The 21,188-nt window shown below is 41.1% G+C and overlaps 1 protein-coding gene and 1 long non-coding RNA gene across 2 annotated transcripts in view; both read right to left on the bottom strand.

Moving 5' to 3' along the window:
• The window catches only part of LOC101686799, a 34,976-nt gene extending 23,687 nt beyond the window's left edge, over window positions 1-11,289 (bottom strand). Inside the window, exons 1-2 of the long non-coding RNA XR_198785.3 lie at window positions 11,225-11,289; window positions 8,209-8,404 (exon numbers count right to left, since the gene is read on the bottom strand). This is a non-coding gene — a long non-coding RNA (uncharacterized LOC101686799). The remainder of the gene's footprint in view (window positions 1-8,208; window positions 8,405-11,224) is intronic.
• Window positions 11,290-12,844: 1,555 nt separating this feature from the next.
• Window positions 12,845-20,452, bottom strand: NPY (neuropeptide Y). The gene is made up of 4 exons (XM_004743317.3): window positions 20,317-20,452; window positions 19,220-19,407; window positions 15,167-15,247; window positions 12,845-13,044 (listed from the first exon to the last, which is right to left on the bottom strand). The coding sequence occupies exons 2-4, from the start codon at window positions 19,405-19,407 to the stop codon at window positions 13,020-13,022; spliced, it is 294 nt and encodes a 97-aa protein (XP_004743374.1). The 5' UTR covers window positions 20,317-20,452; the 3' UTR covers window positions 12,845-13,019.
• Window positions 20,453-21,188: the final 736 nt, after the last annotated feature.

Here is a 21,188-nt window from a genome sequence, read left to right as displayed (position 1 = left end):
TTATACATGGGTTTCTACACGGAAGTCATGACTCTTTAAAAAGATTCAAAAGGAGTTTAAAGCAATGACCCCATTCAGGTCTTCCAAAAACAGTGGCAGACAACTGCATTAGAGCAATCCCAAAATCTAAGACTTAGAGACTGTGAATCATCAACAAGCTGGGAATCATGAGTGAGGGACAAGTTAGGGTCTGCATCTTTATTAACTTTTTTTAAAATTTCCCAATTGTATCCTTAGGAACTCGAGATTTCTGAAGGCCAGATTGGTTATGCATCTAAATTAGCTGCTGAAACCCCTATTGTCAAACCATCTCTCATTTACGATATGACTTTATATACCTATTTCCTTTGTCGTGGTGGAGGAAGGAAACTGTAATTTCTTGAAACTCACTATCTGCCAGGTATTTCATGCATCCTTCATTTAATTCTAATGGTTAGTCACAATTGGTATTCTTATTCAGTGTCAGAAGCCGAAACTAACGAGAAAGAGATTATGTCTTGCCCAGGTAGTAAGAGATAGAGCAAGAATATAGCAATAGTACCTAGTACCTAGTCTTTCTTTTATTGCATACTCTTGTGGCAGGAGCTGATTTTCTCACTACTCTGTGGTGTCCTTAACTATTTGTGGTGTAAGTTTATATGCACCTTCCGTTCACTTGAATGGCAGCCTCCCTGATACACTAGTCTAAATATATTTGTATAATTCTCTCACTTATAGGCCAAGGGATATAGTCAGAATATAGCATGGATAAATAAATAGATGGGAAATAGGAGAGAAATTTTAAAATTTAGAACATAAAATGAGAAGGATTATTCAATAAAACGTCAAGAAACAAAAGAAAATAAGGGAGAGACAACATTTAAAGAGATAATGTCTATGAGTTAATACAAGACAAAAAACCTTACATTTAAAAACAACAAAAATCCCAAAGACTCTACCAGAAAAACGATTAGAAGTTACAAATGAATTCAGTACAGTTGCGGTATACAAAATTAATACAGAAAAATCAGTGACATTTGTATACACTAATAATGAAGTACAAGAAAGAGAAATTAAGAAAACAATTCCATTTACAATTACACCAAAAAGAATAATATAGCTAGAAGTAAACTGAACCAACGAAGTGAGAGACCTATACCCTGAAACTATAAAATACTGATGAAAGAAGTTAAAGATGACACAAACAAACGGAAAGATATTCCGTGCTTACGGAGTTGAAGAACCAATACTGTGAAAATGTTCACACTACCCAAAAGTAATCTACAGATTCAGTGCAATCCCTATCAAAATACCAATAGCATTTTTCACAGAACTAGAACAAATAATCTTAAAATTTGTATGGAACCACAAAAGACACTTAATTGCCAAAGCAATCTTGACAAAGAAGAACTAAGCTGGAGGTATTGCAATCTCAGATCTCAAGATATACTACAAATCCATAGTAATTAAAACAGTATGATGCTGTACAAACATAGACATATAGATCAATGGAACAGACTAGAGTCCAGAAATAAATTCTTGCTTATATGGTGAATTAATCTATGGCAAAGGAGGCAATAGTATACAATAGGGAAAAGACAGTCTTTTAAATAAATGGTGCTGGGAGAACTGGACAGCTGCATGCAAAAGAATTAAACTAGACCATTTTCTTACACCATACACAAAAATAAACTCAAAATGGATTAAAGACCTGAAACCATAAAACTCCTGAAAGAAAATATAGACAATAATTTCTTTGACATCAGCCTTAGCGACATTTGTCTCAATATGTCTCTTCAGGCAAGTGAAACTAAAGCAAAAATAAACTATTGAGACTACACCAAAATAAAAATCTTTCACACTGTGAAGGAAACCATCCACAAAGAGCAATCTACTGAATGCAAGACGATATTTGCAAATGATATATCTGATAAAGGGTTAATATAGAAAATACATGAAGAACTTATACAACTCAATCCCAAATCATCATCATCATCATCATCATCTGATTAAAAATGGGCAGAGGACCTAAAAAGATATTATTCCTGGAGGAGATCATGCCAAGTGAAATAAGTCAGAGAAAGTCAATTATCATATGGTTTCACTTATATGTGGAACATAAGGAATAGGAGAAGGGAAAAATGAAAGTGGAGAAATCTGAGTGGGAGGTGAACCATGAGACACTATGGACTCCGGGAAACAAACGGAGAGTTTACAAGGGGAGGGGATGGATTAGCCTGGTGATCTGTATTAAGGAGGGTATGTACTGCATGGAGCACAGTGGGTGTTATATGCAAACAATGAATCATGAAACATTACATCAGAAATTAATGATGTGGCACATGATGGCACAATGATCTTCCACTTGATGGAGTATTACTCCACTATAAAAAAGAACAAAATCTTGCCATTTACAACAACATGAATGGAAGTAAAGGGTCTTATGATAAGTGAAAGAAGTCAGGACAGGACAAATACCATTTGATTTCACTTATAGGTGGAATCTAAAAAACAATAAATGGGGGGCTCCTGGGTGGCTCAGTGGGTTAAAGCCTCTGCTTACAGCTCAGGTCATGATCCCAGGGTCCTGGGATCGAGTCCCACATCGGGCTCTCTGCTCTGCGGGGAGCCTGCTTCCCTTCCTCTCTCTCCGCCTGCCTCTCTGCCTACTTGTGATCTCTGTCTGTCAAATAAAAAACAATAAATGAACAAACAAACAAACAAACAAACAAAAAAGCAGAAACAGACCTGTAAATACAGAGAATAAACTGATGGTTGCCAAAAGGAAGGGGATGGGGCTGGGGAAAAATGGGTAAAAGGGAGTGGGAGACACAGGCTTCCAGTAATGGAATGATTTAAGTCATGGGGATGAAAGGTACCGCATAGGAAATATAGTCAATGGTATTGTAATAGCTTTACATGGTGACAGATGGTAGCTACACTTTCAATGAGCATACCATAACATATAGACTTGTTGAATCACTATTTTGTATACCTGAAACTAACGTAACACTGAGTATCAACTATACTCCAATAAAAATAAAAAATAAAAAAGTTGAAACTTATAATAAAAAAACCAATAAATCCTTAAAAGATTAAAATTTTTAAAAATCCTACATTTTAACACACCATTTGGAAATTTCAAACAACACTAATCCTTAAAAACACCCATAGGGAAAAAAATCAATTACCGACAGAAGCATACCAATTTCAGTGATCACGGACTTCTAAAGATCAACAATGGAGGTTGAGTCAATGCAATACCAGCTTCAGAGTGTTGCAAAGAAAGCAGATAATATAGAAGGTGTAGAATACTATAACCAGCTAAAGTGCCATGCAAGACTAGAGGTGAAATAAAGACATTTTCAGAAAGAGACTGAAAAGAATTTATCCTTTCAAGACCCTATCAACTGAACCCAGAAAGAAAAAAATACATCAAAAGTCGCAGAAGTGAACAAATATGGGTAAATATCAATAAACATTGACCATATAAAGAAATGGAAATATTTATGTTTAGCTTGGGAGTACAAACCAACAATATGGTTAGAGAGGGTTATTGGAGTTAAACTCATTCTTTTTTTTTTTTTACCATGTTTCCCAATTTTTTTTTATTTTCCCCCTACGTTTAACTATTTAAAAAGTTTTTTTTATTAATAAATGGGCTCCTCTGTAGTTCACATAAGTGAACTTTAAGTTCATTTTATACAAACATTGCAAAAAAATATTGGGAATGAAAGATGGTAGGAAAAATTGCTCACATTGCTAATTAACATGCATATATGAAAGGAGGAAAATGTTTTGTTAGTAGTTAAACTCATTCTAATGAAGTAAGTGTCCTTACTTCGTTCAGAAGAAGAGTAAAAAATATAATATGCAAACTAGTGGAGGAAAAAAAGAGGAGAAAGGAAACTAGATTTATTCCATAGAAGGCAAGAAACAGAAAAGAAGTAAAGAAAAAGCACTGTGAAGAGAACAAAAGAAGATGGAAGAAGTCAATCTAAATATTTCTATTATCATGGTAAATGCAAATAGTCTAAACTTGCTAGTTAAAAGAGCTTACTGCTTACTTTAAAAAAAAAAAGACTATGTTTTATCATAAGAAGTACAGTTAGTGGCTTGGACAACTTCATGGCTCAGAAAGTTTGAAGGTAATTGGGTCAAAGAAGATAGGAGAATACCAATTTTTAAAAAGCTAGTGTAGCTATGTTAGTATTAGACTCACTGGACTTTTAGGAAAAAACACATTTGGGGAATAAAGATGTGTCACTGCATAATGATAAAAGAACCAAGTCTTTTCTGACACCAAAGTCTATCTTAGCAGCTCTCCATGCTGCCTGGCCCTCATGACCACTGTGAACATACGTAATGAAACAGTCGATGACAATTCTATTAACAGAAAGATGATTTTAAATCCCCACAGGAAGTCAAACTAGCCTGAGATGGAGTTCCAGCCACCACTTGCCAGCTTTTTTGCTTTATTTCATTTCACCTTTCTGTGCCTCAGTGTCCTCATCTGTAAAATGTGGCCAGCCATACCTGCCTCTAGTGGTTTGTATGAAAATTAGAAAAATTAAAGGAAATAGAGGGCCAGTTTCTACTAGCTTCTCAACAAATGCTAGTTCCCTCATACCTTATTTCTTATCACAAAAAAGCAAAACCTGAAAAACATAACTTCGGAAGGCAAATTGCTATTTAGGATTTCACATCGAAATCATTTTTCTTATAAAGAGTTAATTATCCATGAAATTAAATATTTATGCATTCACAGAACCAATGTGGCTGGTCTAGAAATTACGAGACTTTTCTTAATGTCTTCACAGCTGATGTTTTTCTATGGTGGGAATATTATAAAATTACTTTTTACAATTATCTAAAGAGAATTGTGTTTGGTAAGGTCGATTAGGAAAATATCGTGCAGCTGAACAGTTAAATGCAGTTGTGGAAATGCTGAAGGTGGATTTAGATGCTCACTTGTAGGTAGTTCAGCATTTGGAGCATATTTTCTATTAAAATGAGACCACAAGCGGTTAACTGTTTCCCAAGTGGGGTGACCAACTGTCCCGGCTGACTTGGGACCGAAGGGCTTCCTAGAATATAGGACTTTTAGGGCTAAACCTAGGACCAGAATTTTTAGTCAACCTACCAGGCCAGCACCCTATAACTGATCTGCCTGCATCAGTCACAGTTGCCGGAACCATTCTTGAGAACCTGCTCTGCCAACTGCCAGTTTCTCCTGTTAGTGGGCACAGCACTTGATCTCTGTCAGTCACCTGCGGCCCCAGATGCCAAAATTCCTCCAGGGTCTGTGTGTGGGAGACAAAAGAAATGCTTCCTCTCTGCTATACTTTGTCACTTAGACCCCAATGCAGCCTGTTCTATACCGAGAATATCACTTCTTCCAAAAACATGGTGCTTTTAGTTTTGTGTACTTACCCTTCTCACAATGCTACCCAAAATGAGTCCCCTGTTTTCAGAGTGGAGGTAGAGGCATTAAGAGAGGATCAGATGCCATCTTATCCCCTCTCTGGTCTTTACGCTCTCATCCTACCTCCCATTTGTATCAACTCAGATAATTGATGTCACTCTGAGATGACAATCGATGCCCAGTTTGAGATGGATGGCCATTCACTAGTCCCCAGACAGTCACCTCAGAATTCTACTTGGAGCTTGTTTAAGCACCTGCACAGACTTTCTTCTAGGAGTGTAACGTAGCTAATAATGACCTTGAGACTGCAAAAGAGCAGCCTATTGAATAACTGCCATTCACAGGTCCACTTCAAATGACACTCCCACTCCCTGCACATTCTAGTGGAAATGAGTTCAGCCTCCCTCATTCTCCCACAGCAATTACTTTCTGGTCCTATTTAAACCTCAATCATGATCTGCCTCGTATTAGAGTCACTTAAGCATGTGTCTGTCTCCTTCATAAATTGTTAGGTCTTTAAGAGGAGAGAAACTATCCCACTCATCTTTATATCACTCTCAGGAAAGAGCAGAGTACCTGTCACTATTCGAGACTATTCGATGAATGTTTCAGGAATTGATAACATCCTTGGGACTCTAGAAACTCATTAGAGATCAGCTGGCTCTGTTTTGACTTGGTCAATAATTCAGTCTGTTAGAAGGAATGATTATATTAAATATGTTCTGCCAACATTGCTTATTCTTGCCTTAAAATTTATAGACCAGTTAATTTGGTAGGTCACTATGATTTGAAAAGATCTGGCAATGAGAGAAAAAATGTAGGAATCAGAATAAATAAAATTCAAATTTTTCTAGGCAAACTTTCATTGAAAATTCTTTCAAATGATGCTTTTCCCTTCAGTAGATAACACCCCAACAGTAAGGTGTTACTTAGAAAAAAAGGGTAAAATGTGATTTTTATATTCTACCCAAAGGCTCTCATTTCAACTTTAAATTGCCTCATAATACAATACAAGAGCAGCCAAGCCAATGAGTAAAGTCAAATTTCAAGTAAATACACTGAACAAATCAAGTTTCAAATTCAATTAACTTTTGGGAAAATAAAGAATCCTGAAATTAGGTATAGATTGGGAATTAAAGGAATCTGTGTCTTTATAGGGAAAGAAACACCACAATCCTTTATAAGTTTAAATATCGGAATTGCTTAAAGACAAAAATAGTTGTAGGATGCACCATACATTAGAGTTAATAATACACATAATCTGCTAATATGACATACTAATAATCTTTTAATACATTAGCAATGTAAGTGGCAATAATTTGCAAAAGCTCCAAAATTATCATTCGCTCAAAGCCAGTGGAAAATTATTCATGACTCAAAAAGTATTTCAGAGAGTTCTGGTACTACAATATGTCAAGTTTCTGAACTTGACAATCAGGGTAATCCAAGGTGAATCAGACTTCTGAGATGTCGGGAAAGAAGAGTCTATTCAACCAATACCTTTAAAAGCACCAAGAATTTGTGTTTAAATAAACTCCTGTACTTCTGTCAAGGCCCTGCTGTGAATGGTACCTGCACTTCCTGAAAGGATCACAAGGAATCCTTTGAGATTGTTCACCAAACAATGTATTTGCTGTGGCTCCTCTGGGATCACTCCCAGGCATCACCATCAGCTCCAGACAGAACTGGCTTTCACTGAGCACTTACTAAGTACCATCGCACACTAACACCCCAATTGCAAAGTGTTTCAATCCTGCAGCATTAGAACAAGTTTAAACTGATAGCTATTACTTAGCACACTAAACTATGAGCTCAGATGACACATACGATTAGTTATATGATATTCCACTCCAATTTTTTAAAAAAGGAAAAGATGCTGTGGGATTTCACACTGTACTAATTTTTCTAATAGACAGAAGAAAAGGCAATCATTTAGTTGTGACAATATCATAATCCTTCTACCCATGAACCACAATAAAAGAATATTCTACAGAACCATCTCATTCAAAAGGCAGTTTTCCTTTATAATGATAGAAAAGGTATTTATTTAGTTCTGAGCGTTGTAACTGATTCCAGTGTTCTACAAGGAGGAGAAAAAAATATGTTCTGTTGCCTCAGAGTAATAAGTAACCATACAAACATAATGCATGTGTACTGGAAAGAAAGAGGGGACAATGAATTGTCATCCTATTTGCTTTCCTGTCATCAGCAAGGCCACCGAGTCTGCATGTGGGCCCAGCTCTGACAGTCCATCAGGCATCTTCACAGCAGAAAGCACTGTACCACTGTGTGCGAGTCCCAATCCAGTGCTGATTTTTCCTGCCCTTTATATCTGCTCCTCTGTCCTGACTTTTATCGAGACAGGGGGAAGAGATAGTAGATCCTAAGAAAGTCAAAATGTAGCAAAAGAAATAGTAAGTCCTTTCCTTCCTGAATTAGGGAGTACAGCCGACCCTACAACATTTATTCTCTGAATTTACAAATTTGTCCATAAGATCATAATTGAGAAACTTAGGCTGAGAAGTCCAGTCCTGATTTGGCTGAATGAAGAATATTATCAGAGATGCCAATCTGCCCTGGAGCCAGCGTATGGAAAAGCAGGTGGGTTTGGGGTGGGGGGGAAGGGAGAAATGCTGGAAAGAAGAAAGCTGGAGCTGGGACTTGCTTTTATCCCAAATGGAAGCTTCCCTTCAAAACAGTAATCCAGTGGTCCAGACCTATCATGTGGTCAAATTCAAAGGATAAGCATCAAGAAAAATTTAAAAGCACTCAAAGTATGCATTGTATATACTGCTCTCTCATACCTGCTTGTTCCCTACTCTTCTCTTGCATTCCTCATCTAGCAGTGGGCACTCCTGCTCCGAACCTCAGCTCAAGCGTCAAGAGCTCCAGGAAATTTGGCCTGCTTCCTCCATGGTCCCCAGCCTTGGGCAGGAGCCACTTCATGGCTCCTGTAACACCTTCTGCACACTTCTTGTTAGGGAGGTGGTATCTCTGCCCCTGAAATGGGGAAAAAAAGCTATGAAGGGCCCCTTCCTCTACTCTCATCCCCAAGCCCCTTTGCTTGGTGGAATCTGATGGATTCATTAACCACAGTGCACGGTGGGCAGGGACCCTGTATCTGAAGTTAACTTGCAGTTACTCATGCCCCTTCCTCCATCTACTGCTAGACGTGGCAGACTGGCTCTTCTTGTCTCTGCATCTGTTTGGCTAAGTGGATCTGAGCCTCTGCCCCACAGACCTCACTACTCCTGCCATGCTGCACTAGGATGCTGAGATGCTGATGGGGTACAGAGGTACTGCAGATGTTCAGGCCTTAGCTGGATGCTCTGATTCAGCTTACGGCAGCCCTGCATTTGGCCTCATTGGATACTTGCCCATCTGGCACTTTTTCCCTATTTTAGCCATTGATTCTACAGTTCCTTTGTCAGGCAACTGCAAAGGGAAGCATAAGTGAGTAGGTTCTAGCACCTCACTATACCCAAACTTCTAACACTCCTATCTTTGCACTTCCAATAATACACTGTAAATATCTGCCTCCCTCATTAGATGGTAAATTCCTTGAAAAACTATTATTGATCTTTATATCCCCAGTACAATGTCTGATACATAGTAGTTACTCAAATACTGTTGAGCGGATGAATGGATGGATGGATGAGTTTGACCATTCTTGGACCTACTTCACTGACCCAAACCTGGCCACTCTGCCTCTGTTCCTATCAGGTAGTCCCCTGACCACTCCCTACATAAGCTCAGGCTGCCCCACCTCTGTGTTCACCCAGCTCAACATCCTCATTTTCTATTAAGACTTTTCCAGCTAGTTCTGCCCACACTCATTTCTTTTTCTAAATGCCTTTGGCACAATTTAGTACTTTGCTATTCTCAGGTTGTTTTAAGTGTGCTAAGGTTATGTTCTGAACCAGGCTATCTAAGACCTGGGTGTTGACTGACTTCTTCCATGAAACATCATCAGGAGGGCAAAGTTTGCGAATAGAGAAACTGTTATCTAGTCTCCCTACCTTGAATTAGGAGGGGAAAGTCACTTCCTTTGCCTAGGCCTCAGTTTCCTCCTCTATGAAAATGGGGGTATAATCATCTGAGTGTGTCACAGGCATTGTAAGTGACAAAATAAAAATACAATGGCATCTGCAAAAACCTTATGCACAATTTATACCTCTTAGAATGTAGAATTGAGTTTGGATCATCAGAGACCTTAATAAATACTTGGAGATTTGCTTGATAATGAAGATGTTGCTTAAATGTATCTCATTTTAATGAAGGTTCAGTTGTTCTTACTGTAACTCTAATAAGGATTATTATTACTTGTAATGACAGATGGGTGATCTGGTACATTTACTGCTGTTCCAAAGAGGGTCAGCAGGCTGTAAATATTTGAAAAATATTACTAGGGAATCTCCTGGAATGTAGTTTTGCAATTTATAAATGTTTACTATTATTGTATTGCTTGAAGTGAATTCGTTTCTATTAGGGATATCTTAGTCTGTTTGGGCTCCTATAGCAAATTACCATAGACAAGTGCCTTAAAAACGGAAATTTATTGCTCACAATTCTGGATGCTGGGAAGGCCAAGATCAAGGCAGCAGTAGATCTGGTATCTGCTGAGGGCCTGCTTCCTGGTTCATAGACAACCATATCCTTACTATGTCCTCACATGATGGAAGGAATACAGGAGCTCTCTGGGGTCCCTTTTAAAAGGACACTAATCTCATTCATGAGAGCTTCACTCTCAGGACCTAATCAACCCCACCTAAAGACCCTACCTCCAAGTGCTGGCTCTTTGGGGATTAGGATTTCAGCATATAAATATGAAAGAAAACAAACATTCAATCTCCAGCAAGGGAGTTATAATCCAACACAAGAATTATCAAAAACGTCATCCTTATCCATTCCCCTACTATTACTTATTTGTAACATTATCTTAACTTGAATTCTGATCTCAGCATAAACCTATGTAGAATGTCAGGTAGGATTTACAATCCCTGTGTCAGGAAATGAGAACTCAGAAAATTAGTAAATGTGAAGGTCCATTGGCATGGAAGCCACCGAGTCGGGGCCACAGGGCTCACATGGTATGAAGAGTCCGTCCTCTTTCTAGTAAGATGAGGTGAAGAGGTGAGATAGCAAGGCCTGATTTATAGGTAAAATAGAGACGGTTTAATATTTAGCCTTTGGGGCACTTAGATTTGGTAGGTAAGTTTAAACTTTTATTTTAAAATGAAATTCCCAGGTTATTTTTCAAGGGTTTATATATATCACTCCTATCTGCTCTGCTCCGTGTAACTGAGCAACTGAGAACTGAGTAAATACTCTATAATTGGTGATGAATATTCAGATCACCTGTGCTGCCAAATGAATCTTTCAGTCAAGTTGTTTTGCATCCTATTAACTTCAGTAAAGAAAATCTCCAAACATACTGGTTAGTAAAGAACTTCTGACGTTGTGTGATAAGAAGCTGTGACTTATTCAACATTTTAAGATTTAAAAAAAAACACAAAACCACTTTACATATCGGGCGGTAGTCCCCTACACCCTCGCCTGCCCTTATCCAGGTTGCGGTGGGGGGAGGATATGTTTAGGACCCCCAGTGGATGCCTGAAACTGCGGAGAGTACAAAGCCCTAAATAGACTGTTTTTCTTTTTTTCCTAGGTATACATAACTACAATGAAGTTTAGTTTATAAATTAGGCACAGTAAGAGATTAATAACAAGGATTAATAATGAAATGGGACAATGATAACAACAGATTCTAATAAAAGTGAATTTGGCCTCTCTCCAAATATTTTACTAAGCTGTACTCACCCTTACTCTCCCTGGGAGATGTGAGATGATAAAACGCCTACTCCACTAGCGGAAGCGAGGAGAATGACGTGGGCGCTGTGATGTAAAGCTAGGCTACTATAACCTTCTGACGATTGGTCAGAAGGAGCGTCTCCTTCCAGATGGCGGTTGTCCGCAGGCAATCGAAACTGCGGAAGGCGAAGTGCAGATGAGGCTATTTAGTTCAAAGCCCAAAGAAAGAAAAATAAGGACCCAGTAGTGCAATTGCAGGATCATAGGGAAGCTATTTTTAATTTCTTCTATGGAGTACCACGATTCCATCAGAGAGGATGAATACCCAACTTTCGTGTCAACATGGACAGGATTGGAAGAGATTATGCTGAGTGAAATAAGTCAAGCATAGAGAATCAATTATCATATGGTTTTGCTTTTTTGTGGAGCATCGGAATAACACAGAGGACATGGGAAGATGGAGAGAAGGGAGTCGGGGGAAATTGGAGGGAGAGACGAACCTTAAGACACTGTGGATTCCAAGGAACTAACTGAGGGTCTTGGAGGGGGAGAGGGGTAGGAGGTTGGGTGGGCCTGGTGGTGGGAATTGTGGAGGGCACCTACTGCATGGAGCATAGGGTGTGGTGCATAAACAATGAATTCTGGAGCACTGAAAAATTTAAAAAATAAACAAAAATTGAAGAAAAAAATAAGGACCCACTTAGGAAAATTGCGCAGTGGTTTCACTGAAGGGAGTATCACTGACTTCAGTGGCAGAAACAGAATTCATTATATACAGAGAAGATTTTATATACTCTAAGATTCTCTAAGACGGAATGTATATAGGGGTTTTGTAAACCATTTTAGAACAGCACATGAAAATATTTTTTGCAGTGGTTCAAAGTACAAACATAGGAGGAGACCCATTTTACTTGCTTTAGAAATTACATGTAAGACTCTAATAATATAAATTTTAAGCTAAGCCCATGTATAGGTACATGAAGGAGGGGGAAAGTTTAATAACCTTTAGTTGAATTAATGTTGTGTGAAAAGGTAGTCATTCCTACTCAGTGTATTTCTGTTTAGGACTCATTCTAAGTGTCGTGGTCCCCCCCCCCCCCACCGCCAAATGTATAGATCTGAGCTGTCTGATATGATAGCTGCTAGAAACATGTGACTATTGAAATTAAAACCCAGTAAAATTTAAAACTCAGCTCCTCCCTTGCACTTGCTACATGCACGTGCTCAAAAGCAACACAGGACTAGTGGCTACTATATTAGAGGAAAGGATATCTTGCAGAAAGTTGTTAGCCAGCAATCCTTTCTGCTAATAGTATAAGCTAACAAGGTTAACAAGGATTTCATGCCCATGTGGGGGAAAGTTCAGATAATTATTCCAAATTAGCATGCCCCTGCTCGAAGTTTCCAAACACTTTTATTGTCACACACACACACACACACACACACACATATACACACCTGAGTCTTGATCATCATAAATCATTGTTTCTTTATATCTTCCATAATCACTGCTTTAATATTGGTGAAACAAACTTCGAACCTGCTACTGGAGGGAGATTGTGATGTAACGAATACCTTAAAATAATTCTCACTATTGCAACCGCAGGTTTTTCATTGAAGAGCAGAACATTTTTGAATGCTTAGTACTTTATTTAAACACACATATATACAAGGATGACAAAGGGAAACCGCAGAGTTGAGCACAGTGGCCGCATGCATGGGGAGGGTTGGCAGACTCTAGTTTTACAGGATGAAATTTGGGTTGAAAAATAGGTAAAGACCGGAGAGCAAGTTTCATTTCCCATCACCACATAGAAGGGTCTTCCAGCCTGTCAGACATAAGAAGGAAAGCATGTGAGGGGCGCCTGGGTTGTTCAGTGGGTTAAAGCCTCTGCCTTCAGCTCAGGTCATGATCCCAAGGGCCTGGGATAGAGCCCCACATCGGGCTCTCTGCTCAGCAGGGAGCCTGCTTCCCCTTCTTTCTGTCCTCTACCTGCCTCTCTGCCTACCTGTGATCTCTGTCTGTCAAATAAATAAATAAAATTAAAAAAAAAAAAAAAAAAGGAAAGTATGTGAGAGAAGCTTCCCAACTTCCTGGGAGGCTTTCGAAAGTGAGACATTCAGTCCTGAACCAAAAGATGATCAGGAACTGTTGAAAAAGGCCCCTGTTGGCATTCTAAATAGGAGGTCGTGAGGGACACCAGAGCAGAAGACAGTGGCATAACATGCAGCAGCCCAGCCGAGTAGCTTCCACTCATGTTCATGGGAGTCTCGGGCAAATCTCAGAGGGAGTATTTAAAAGGCTCTGTATTTATCAGAGGAGCCAAAGAACTCTGCACTATTTCTGAAGATCAAAACTACAGGAATCACACAAAATGGTAACAAGAAAGTTATTGTTACACAACTCTGAATACCCGTCTTTTGTTTTCCCGCAAGCCTTTTTATGTAGTAAGATGCTATTTTTATAAAGAACTCTTTATAATAAAATGGCATTCACAAGCAACTTGAAGGCTGTCAACTTTGGCCCCCTCCTAACTGCCCATGATTGAGACTGTCCGTCAGGGTGCAATTAACTCTATTCCATGCGCCCACTGTGAGACTTTAAGCCACAGAACAAAGAGTAGCATCAAGGCTGTTAAGCCTGGATGGTTCTTTTTTTTTCAACCAAAGTACATAAGGTTTACCCTAAACTTTTTATCACAGTAAGCATCATATGCATGCCAGTGAAAGCTTAAAGGCATCTATTGTTTAGTGTTAAAAATAACCCTTGTGAACTTTCCACCTGCTTCCCTGGTATTTGCTGTTTACCTCTGGGTTGGTATCTCCAGAGACAAAATTGTTGTTTCCTTCAGGGAAAACAAACCTGACAACTCTACACTTGTACACTTGGCCCTGGCTGGCCATTTCACAAGACAACAGAGGGATGGTGGGAAGGAAAGTAAGTGACTCAGCAGGTCACCCAACTTGTTCTTTGGGGAGAACCTCAGTGAAGAGTGACAGGCCAGTCATGCTCCCTGAGCAAGTGTTCTAGTGACCTCTTCTGGGGAAGCTGGTTCTTGACATTGTCAAGATCTGGGTTTAAGGTCCACGAGCTCCAACAGAAATGGATGAAATATGCGCCCTGTGATCTTGTTCAGGGCAGGGGCAGGAGGGATAGGATATTAGAGCCAGGAGGTTATGAAATTGGAGGAAGGTCTGGCTGCTTTCCAGCAGCACTCATTGCTCATTGTTCACAATATTTCACACCGGCTCTTGGTAGGTACCTCTTGCCAAGATGAGTCCATACTCCCAGAAAGCCTCCACGGTCACAGACAAGTTACTAAGAATATTATGTCCTTAACATCCATTCCTTGAATGTGATAAATTATTATGTGATACTGAACTTAAAAGAAGTTGAAAAGTAGACAACAGCTGCCCCCCACTACCATCACGTCCCCCACACCCACCACCAAGATTTACCTACAACTTTATGCAGAATGAGGAAGACTAGAGCAAGACCCATGAGAGTCATATGCAGGACATCTAGATACTCCACATATCATACGAAAACTAAAGATTATCCTAGCCAAAGATGGACTGTTAGTCATTTCAGGGTAGAGACGGGGACTTAACTCTATGTTCTCCTAATTCTAACCCAGTTAGAAATTCCATATAGAGTCTTTTCTGAGGTAAAAGTCTCTTATGTTAAAGATTTTCAAAGAAGCATGAAATAATCTGAAGTAGAAAATAATACCCCACAGAAGCTTAGAGATTTGCAAATCATTATGTGAAAACAAAGGTCCTCACTGCCCTGTGACCCATCTCTATTTCTGCCCAAATGCTACCTGGTTTGGAAGATCCATTCCAATCCCTCCCTCCCCCCCCAACCCCCACCCCAGGAGCCCTCTGGAATTTCCCTCTCCTGTGCCATCCTGAGCTCTGCAGCAATGTCCCCACACAAGCCCTTCGTACCTAGTTCTGGGAACATTTTCTGTGCTTTCTCTCATCAAGAGGTCTGAAATCAGTGTCTCAGGGCTTGATCGTTTTCCATACCTAAAAGAAAGAAAAGAAAGAAAGAAGGAAAAAAGGAAAGAAAGGAAGGAAGAAAGAAAGAAAGAAAGAAAAAAGTAAAGTCCTTAAAGCAAATCTGAAATATTCATAAAGAGGAAAAATATTTAAAAAAAAAAAGGGAAAATAGTGTCTCACATGGTTGGTCATCTGCTAACAAGTAATCTAGGTTTATCAAGCAGACATTATCAGAAATATGACTTCAAATTATATATATGTATAATTTTGCTTAAATAATTTAGCAGAATATTTAAACACATCAAAACTCCTAGTCAAATTCTTGCCTTTTTATACTACTACAAACAATACATAGATGGAGTTTCATAACTAAGTGACAGGAAGTAAAAGTACATTGCGGTATGATTTTAAATGTTTCCATAATTAGTTAATTGGCTAGAGTTCTGATGATATACAGCACTTTAAACCTTAACAAAGAGACCGGAGGATATTTCAGAAACAACCCTGGGGAGAAAAATCAGCAGACAGAAGTTCTAGACCCACCTGTGCCTTCAAATCTCAGTTTTCTCATTCATAAAAATCAGATCATAACTCACGCTTAAATTGGAGTCTTTGTGGAAATCCAGTGCGAGCCACAATGTTTAGAAAGTGACCGAGTAAAACACAAATGCAAGATATGGCTGTTGAAATGCACTCATTCTTACAGAAAACAACAAACCTTGGTCCCATATTTCCCATATTTATTTGGGGTAACAAAAGCTAAAGCCTTCGCTCTTGCTTTGCTTTTAATTTGCCCCGTAAATATAAGGAATCTCATGGATCCTGGAAAGACCATGGAATCTTACTGGTCTTTTTTCTCCTAGAGCCGGTTATAGGACTAAACATGTGCATGTAAGGGTGGTGTAGGTTACTTGCTCCAGGTGAGTGCATACAAAGGTCTTTGTTTCTCTCACTGGGGAAGGGTCTGAAAAGTCTGTATTTTTCCCTTTCTCAGAAAAGGGCTTGTATACCAGAAGCTGTATTATTCACAAATGAAAAACTAGCCTGGATGGATTGATTAGCTCCCAGAAAAAAACAGCAAAATAAAGCTACCAGAGGGTATATTATCAAGTACAGTTAAATCTAAATTTTTTTGAAAGATTTCCTATTATTGCTCCTTTGCTGGGACTTAAGAAAGCAAAAAACAAACAAGCTGCTCCCTGTCCCCATTGTTTGTAAGATTCCTCAACATTTTCCAGAGTTGAGATATCAAACAATAGATCATTGCTTACACCTATTTACTCTGTTCGTTAGTTGATTTTATTAACTGTCAAACTCTTAAGCAACATCAACTCATTTATCTTCACCATGCTCCAGTGAATAGAACAGGCTAATGTTTTCCCCAATTTATTAGTAAAGAACCTAAACCTAGAAGAACAGGATTTGCAGTCCTAAAGCGGCACCCAGGACAGTCATGTTCACTATTCTTCGTCTCCTACTTAATTCTGGATTATCCTTCTTCTCTACCATGCTTTAACTGGCAAAGATAAAGTCTTTAGGGAAAAAATTTCAAACCTAGCTTCACGTTAAGAAGCCACATTCCACATAAGGGAAGCTTTTAAAACCTCTGTAAAGCCCAGGTCCTACCCCTGAAGTTCTGATTTAAAGTCTCAGGGTGCAGCCCAGCACTAGTGTATTTTAAAACTCCCCAGGTGACTCCAGTGTGTGACCAGGATGGAGAAAGACTAATCAAGGGCTGGGTTTCTTATCCTTAGCAACCTTTGTTGTAGGGGGCTGTCCTAGGCATCCTAGGATGTTTAGAGCCTAAAGTCAGCACCAGTTAGAATGACTGGTTTCACAGAGAATTGTAAAAACCAAATGTGGTAGATCTATGCTCTAGAATAAATAGTGTGGCTTTCAGAAGCTAAATAGACCAGGAGCATAGAGCTTAAAAACTGAGTGGAAAAAGGGAACAAGGAGAATGTTATCAGACTACCATTTGTGCCACATAGAAACACATGTTCACAAATGATACCATAATTTTCAAAAAATACAACCATGTGGGGACTGGGTGTGTGAGATGGGAAGGCAGTGAGAGTATGGAATGGAGACAATGGGCACAGAGGATAAGTCTCTGATGGTTTCTAAGAAGGAACTTATGTGAAATTGAGACAGGAATCTCTGGTTCAGAATCAACGTATTCCCACCTAACCTGAATCTCTTCCCATGAAACTCAGGCCCCTTCCCTTTCTTTTTCCCTCATCGAAGATGGAGATCACACCGGATGCTGAGGGTAGTGAGGAAATCAGTGGGAGTGCTCCAATTTCATCACCCCTAAAAAGAAAAGCCTTCATAAAATGTTTTTATGTTCATGACCTATAAAATGGAGATAATTATACTCACTTCAAAGCTTTGAGGTGAAGATGGAATGAAATAACGCCTAGGGAAACATTCTGAACCACTAAAGCTTTATACAGTGGATAAACTTTATCGCAATCATCTTGGCAGAAATAAGTTCTACTGTTCTAACTGACAAACTAAATATCCAATATCTTTTTCTAGATAAATGACAATTAATATACTTATTTTTTAATTTCAACAAGTTCTTTTCTCTGTTTATATGATAGCATAAGCAAGAATTGGAAGCAATTCCCTTTCTGAGAAGTCTACTAGGATATAAAACATTATTGCTTTTTGCTAATTCAAATGAACCAATTTCAAGGTTCACAAACCAATACTATTTAATTCCAGCATTTTATGTATTCCTGATTCTGTGTAAACTGGCACTTTTTCAGAAGCTTTTTAGTATGTTATACCCCTTTTTGATGAAACAGGGGAAAATATTTATTTAAGAATATAAATTCTCCCCACTTTGAATCCTTCTCAACTATTCCCTGACTTGTAACCAGTAAAAAGTATGGTAAAAAAACAAAAATAACACTTTATAAAACATAATTTAGACATGTTAACATTAAAGTTTTTAAAGGGCTCACCCTTTTTAGCTTATCAAGGTCATTTGATCCCAATAATTAAAATGAGATATTGAATAACTTAGAACTAAGATGAATGAATTTTGGAAACAAATTTAAAATCCTATATCATAGTTAGGATGTGATTTTCTTTCTTTCTTTCTTCCTTTTTTTTTTTTTTTTCTTAATATTGGATATTGAGAGTGAAGACATGGCATTTAAGTTTAGCTTTCTGGGTAGTCAGAATAAAATTTACGATTTCTCAAATTCTGTGTAATCCCTGGGTTTATCCCAGAGTGACTACTAGCTTCTCATTAACAAAAGCACTAAGTGGGCACTTCCTTCTCAAAATTCACCTGCTAGAAGATGGGAAAAGTCTGCATTTTAAATCAATTGTTTTCATACTAAATCTCTATTAATGCCAGGATTTTTAACTAAAAGGCTGAGACTGAATAAAGAAAAAAAAATCACTGTACAGAAGAAAACAAACTAGCTCTATTTGTCTTTTCCTAAATACTGTCATTCAATCTTGCTCTGGATAGCTTGGAAAATCTGGCAATGTCTTTGGCAACTCAGCTGTTTCCTGGTCGGTGGTGGTGATTGTAGTTTTTTTTTAACACTCAGCTCATTGTTCTCCCTAGAGCACTTCCCCCAGCACTCCCGACCTGTTTGGGGTTTGTTTTTTGGTTTTTGGTTTTTTCCCTTGGTGGGGGGGGGAGCGGGGTCCTTTCCCATCCAGTTTTCCAAACAGTCCCCCAACTGCTCTAAGAACAAAAAAGAACAGAGAGTGAGTGCGAGAAGATGGCCAGCCACACAGTCTAAGGAACCTCATTGGGGGGAGGAGTGGAGGCACGATTTTGTAACTAATGTTGCAGAGGGAAAGTGTTCAGTGCCCTACGCAATTACTCACTGAGAACTGAGTATGTGCCTGATACTGCGCTGCCCAGGGATGCAAGCAAGAAAAAAAAAAAAACAAAAAACTCGGAGATCCCCAGGATCTCCGGTTGCGGGGCAGAGCGCTCCCGGAGTCGGTCCCGAGGAGCCCACCCACCTCTGCCTGGTGATGAGGTTGATGTAGTGCCGCAGCGCTGAGTAGTATCTGGCCATGTCCTCCGCCGGCGCGTCCTCTCCGGGGTTGTCTGGCTTGGAGGGGTACGCCTCAGCCAGCGCGCCCAGGCACACAAGCAGGGACAGGGCGAGGGTCAGTCCGGATAGTCCCAGTGCCTTGCTACCCAGCATCTGCGGGCACAGAAGGCGCAGCGGAGAAGAGTGGGGTTTGAAAGGACACACGCCTCCCGTGTCGCCCCCACCATCCCCCCACCCCCCAAGCCGCGCTCAACCCAGGCCCTTAGAGGGAGCGGAGCACCACTCCACGTACTAATGGCATCACCTGCCCTTCCCCGACCCGTCTGCCCCACCGGAAAAGTCCGCGCAAATTCTGTCCAAGTTGCGGGATACTAGAGCCGCGCTTAACGAGAGGCGCGGGGCTGGGGACCAGAGCCCGCCCGCGCCAGTGTAGATACTTTCAAAACAGATGTAGAAGTTCCTCCCGGTGGGTTAAGGAATTGTAACTTTCCTAACCTCTTCCCCAAACCCCCGTCGGAGGAGAAGTTTCTTCTCTAATACGTGCGGTCTGTCTTGCTGCAAGAGATAGTTGTGGCTGAGATTCCTTCGGGGTGACAATTTGGGAGAAGGAGGAGGAGAGAACTGTTCTCCGGGCCGCCGGTCTCGGTTCGGATCCCAAGGATCCGGGAAGGAGGCAGAGAGGTTCCAAACTCCGGGAATCCCTCACTCAGGGGGCGCTGCCCGGGAAACCTCCATCCAGACAGGGACCTCCGAGGAAACTGCTACCTGTCCGGGGTTGGGGGTCGCGTCCCCGTCCAAATCCTCCAAAAGATCACCTAGAGGGACGGCGCAGCCGGGAGGGTGCGCGAGCAGGGTGGAGGCGCGGTCGGAAACGACCGGAGGAGCAAGTGGAATTTAGCCTCCAAGAGCGGCCGCCGCGCGACGGGGCAGGAGAGGACAGAGCGCGGCGCGCAGGGGTTGGAAAGCCAGGCGCGACCCTCCCGGGGCCCCAGAGCAACCCCGAGGGTGAGCCGGAGCCGTCCCCCGGCTCCCGCCCCAAGCCGAGTGGGTCTTGGCACTCACGGTGGCCGGCGAGCGGGCGGGTGTGGCTGGGCGGCGAGCGCTCTGCAGTCAGGTGCGCCTCTCCGAGGGGTGAGTGCCGGCGGACCGGGTGCGGAGAGCAGGTCGCGACAGGGCTTTTATGGCGCTCCCTCGCCGCGGCAGGAGGGGCCTCGGGCAATCACGTTCGGGTGACTCCCACCCCGCCACTTCCCGCCCCCGAGTGGCGGAGGTGGGGCGGAGGAGGGGGCCGCTATCGTTCGAGTGGCGGCTCCTGTAGCCACTCCTTGACCCCAGGCCCTGCCGGGGAAGGGGGGGTCCTGGAGAGGTGCGAGCATGGAGGAAGGCGGAGTCCCTGCCCTCCCGTGGTACCCAAACCGCGCTTTCCTTCACAGCCCGTCTGGTCCTGCTGGAGACAGGAGCAGCCCAGAGCTACTGTGTCGCCTGTCACCCAGACCACCAACTCGAGGGGTGCCAGGGGAGGGGATACATGAATCCTCTACTTGGTGGAGCATCTCCGGGACTCGCGCGCCAGCAGCGCAGGACACAAATCCTGAGCAGAGACAATTTGGTGCACAGATCTCCTGCGCGGAAATTGCTCCAGGTCGCCTGTCCAAGGTCCCGAGTTTGGTGGCTCTCAAATGGCCCCCTCCTCTCAGGGTCTTAGAATGGGCTTCTGTGGCTTGGGCCCCTTTTCCCAGCTTCTTTTTCGAGAGATCAGCCCACTCCCAAGTACTCGCCCAAACGCTGGGAGCCCGGCTCTATCAAGACAGAAAGAATGTGGCGACTGCGAAGTCTCCAGTAATGGGACACGGTAAACCTACTTCCTCACTTTGCTGGGGAAGAGCGGCCTTGCGACCGTCTGGACACCCATTAAAGCGCAAAAGAATGAAAAA

This window comes from Mustela putorius, unplaced genomic scaffold (genome assembly GCF_011764305.1).
Source record: "Mustela putorius furo isolate JIRA1106 unplaced genomic scaffold, ASM1176430v1.1 tig00003845_pilon_pilon_pilon, whole genome shotgun sequence".
In the NCBI taxonomy this organism is placed as follows: domain Eukaryota; kingdom Metazoa; phylum Chordata; class Mammalia; order Carnivora; family Mustelidae; genus Mustela; species Mustela putorius.
The sequence above is the reverse complement of the archived record's forward strand: the minus strand, read 5'-3'. Positions and strand labels throughout refer to the sequence as shown.

Coding starts and splice junctions, on each gene's coding strand:
- NPY (XM_004743317.3), bottom strand. CDS start 19,407: ATGCTGGGTAGCAAGGCACTGGGACTATCCGGACTGACCCTCGCCCTG. Junction 15,248..19,219: donor AACCTCATCACCAGGCAGAG/GTGGGTGGGCTC, acceptor TCTTTCTTTTAG/GTATGGAAAACGATCAAGCC. Junction 13,045..15,166: donor GAAAATGTTCCCAGAACTAG/GTACGAAGGGCT, acceptor TATGTCTGACAG/GCTGGAAGACCCTTCTATGT.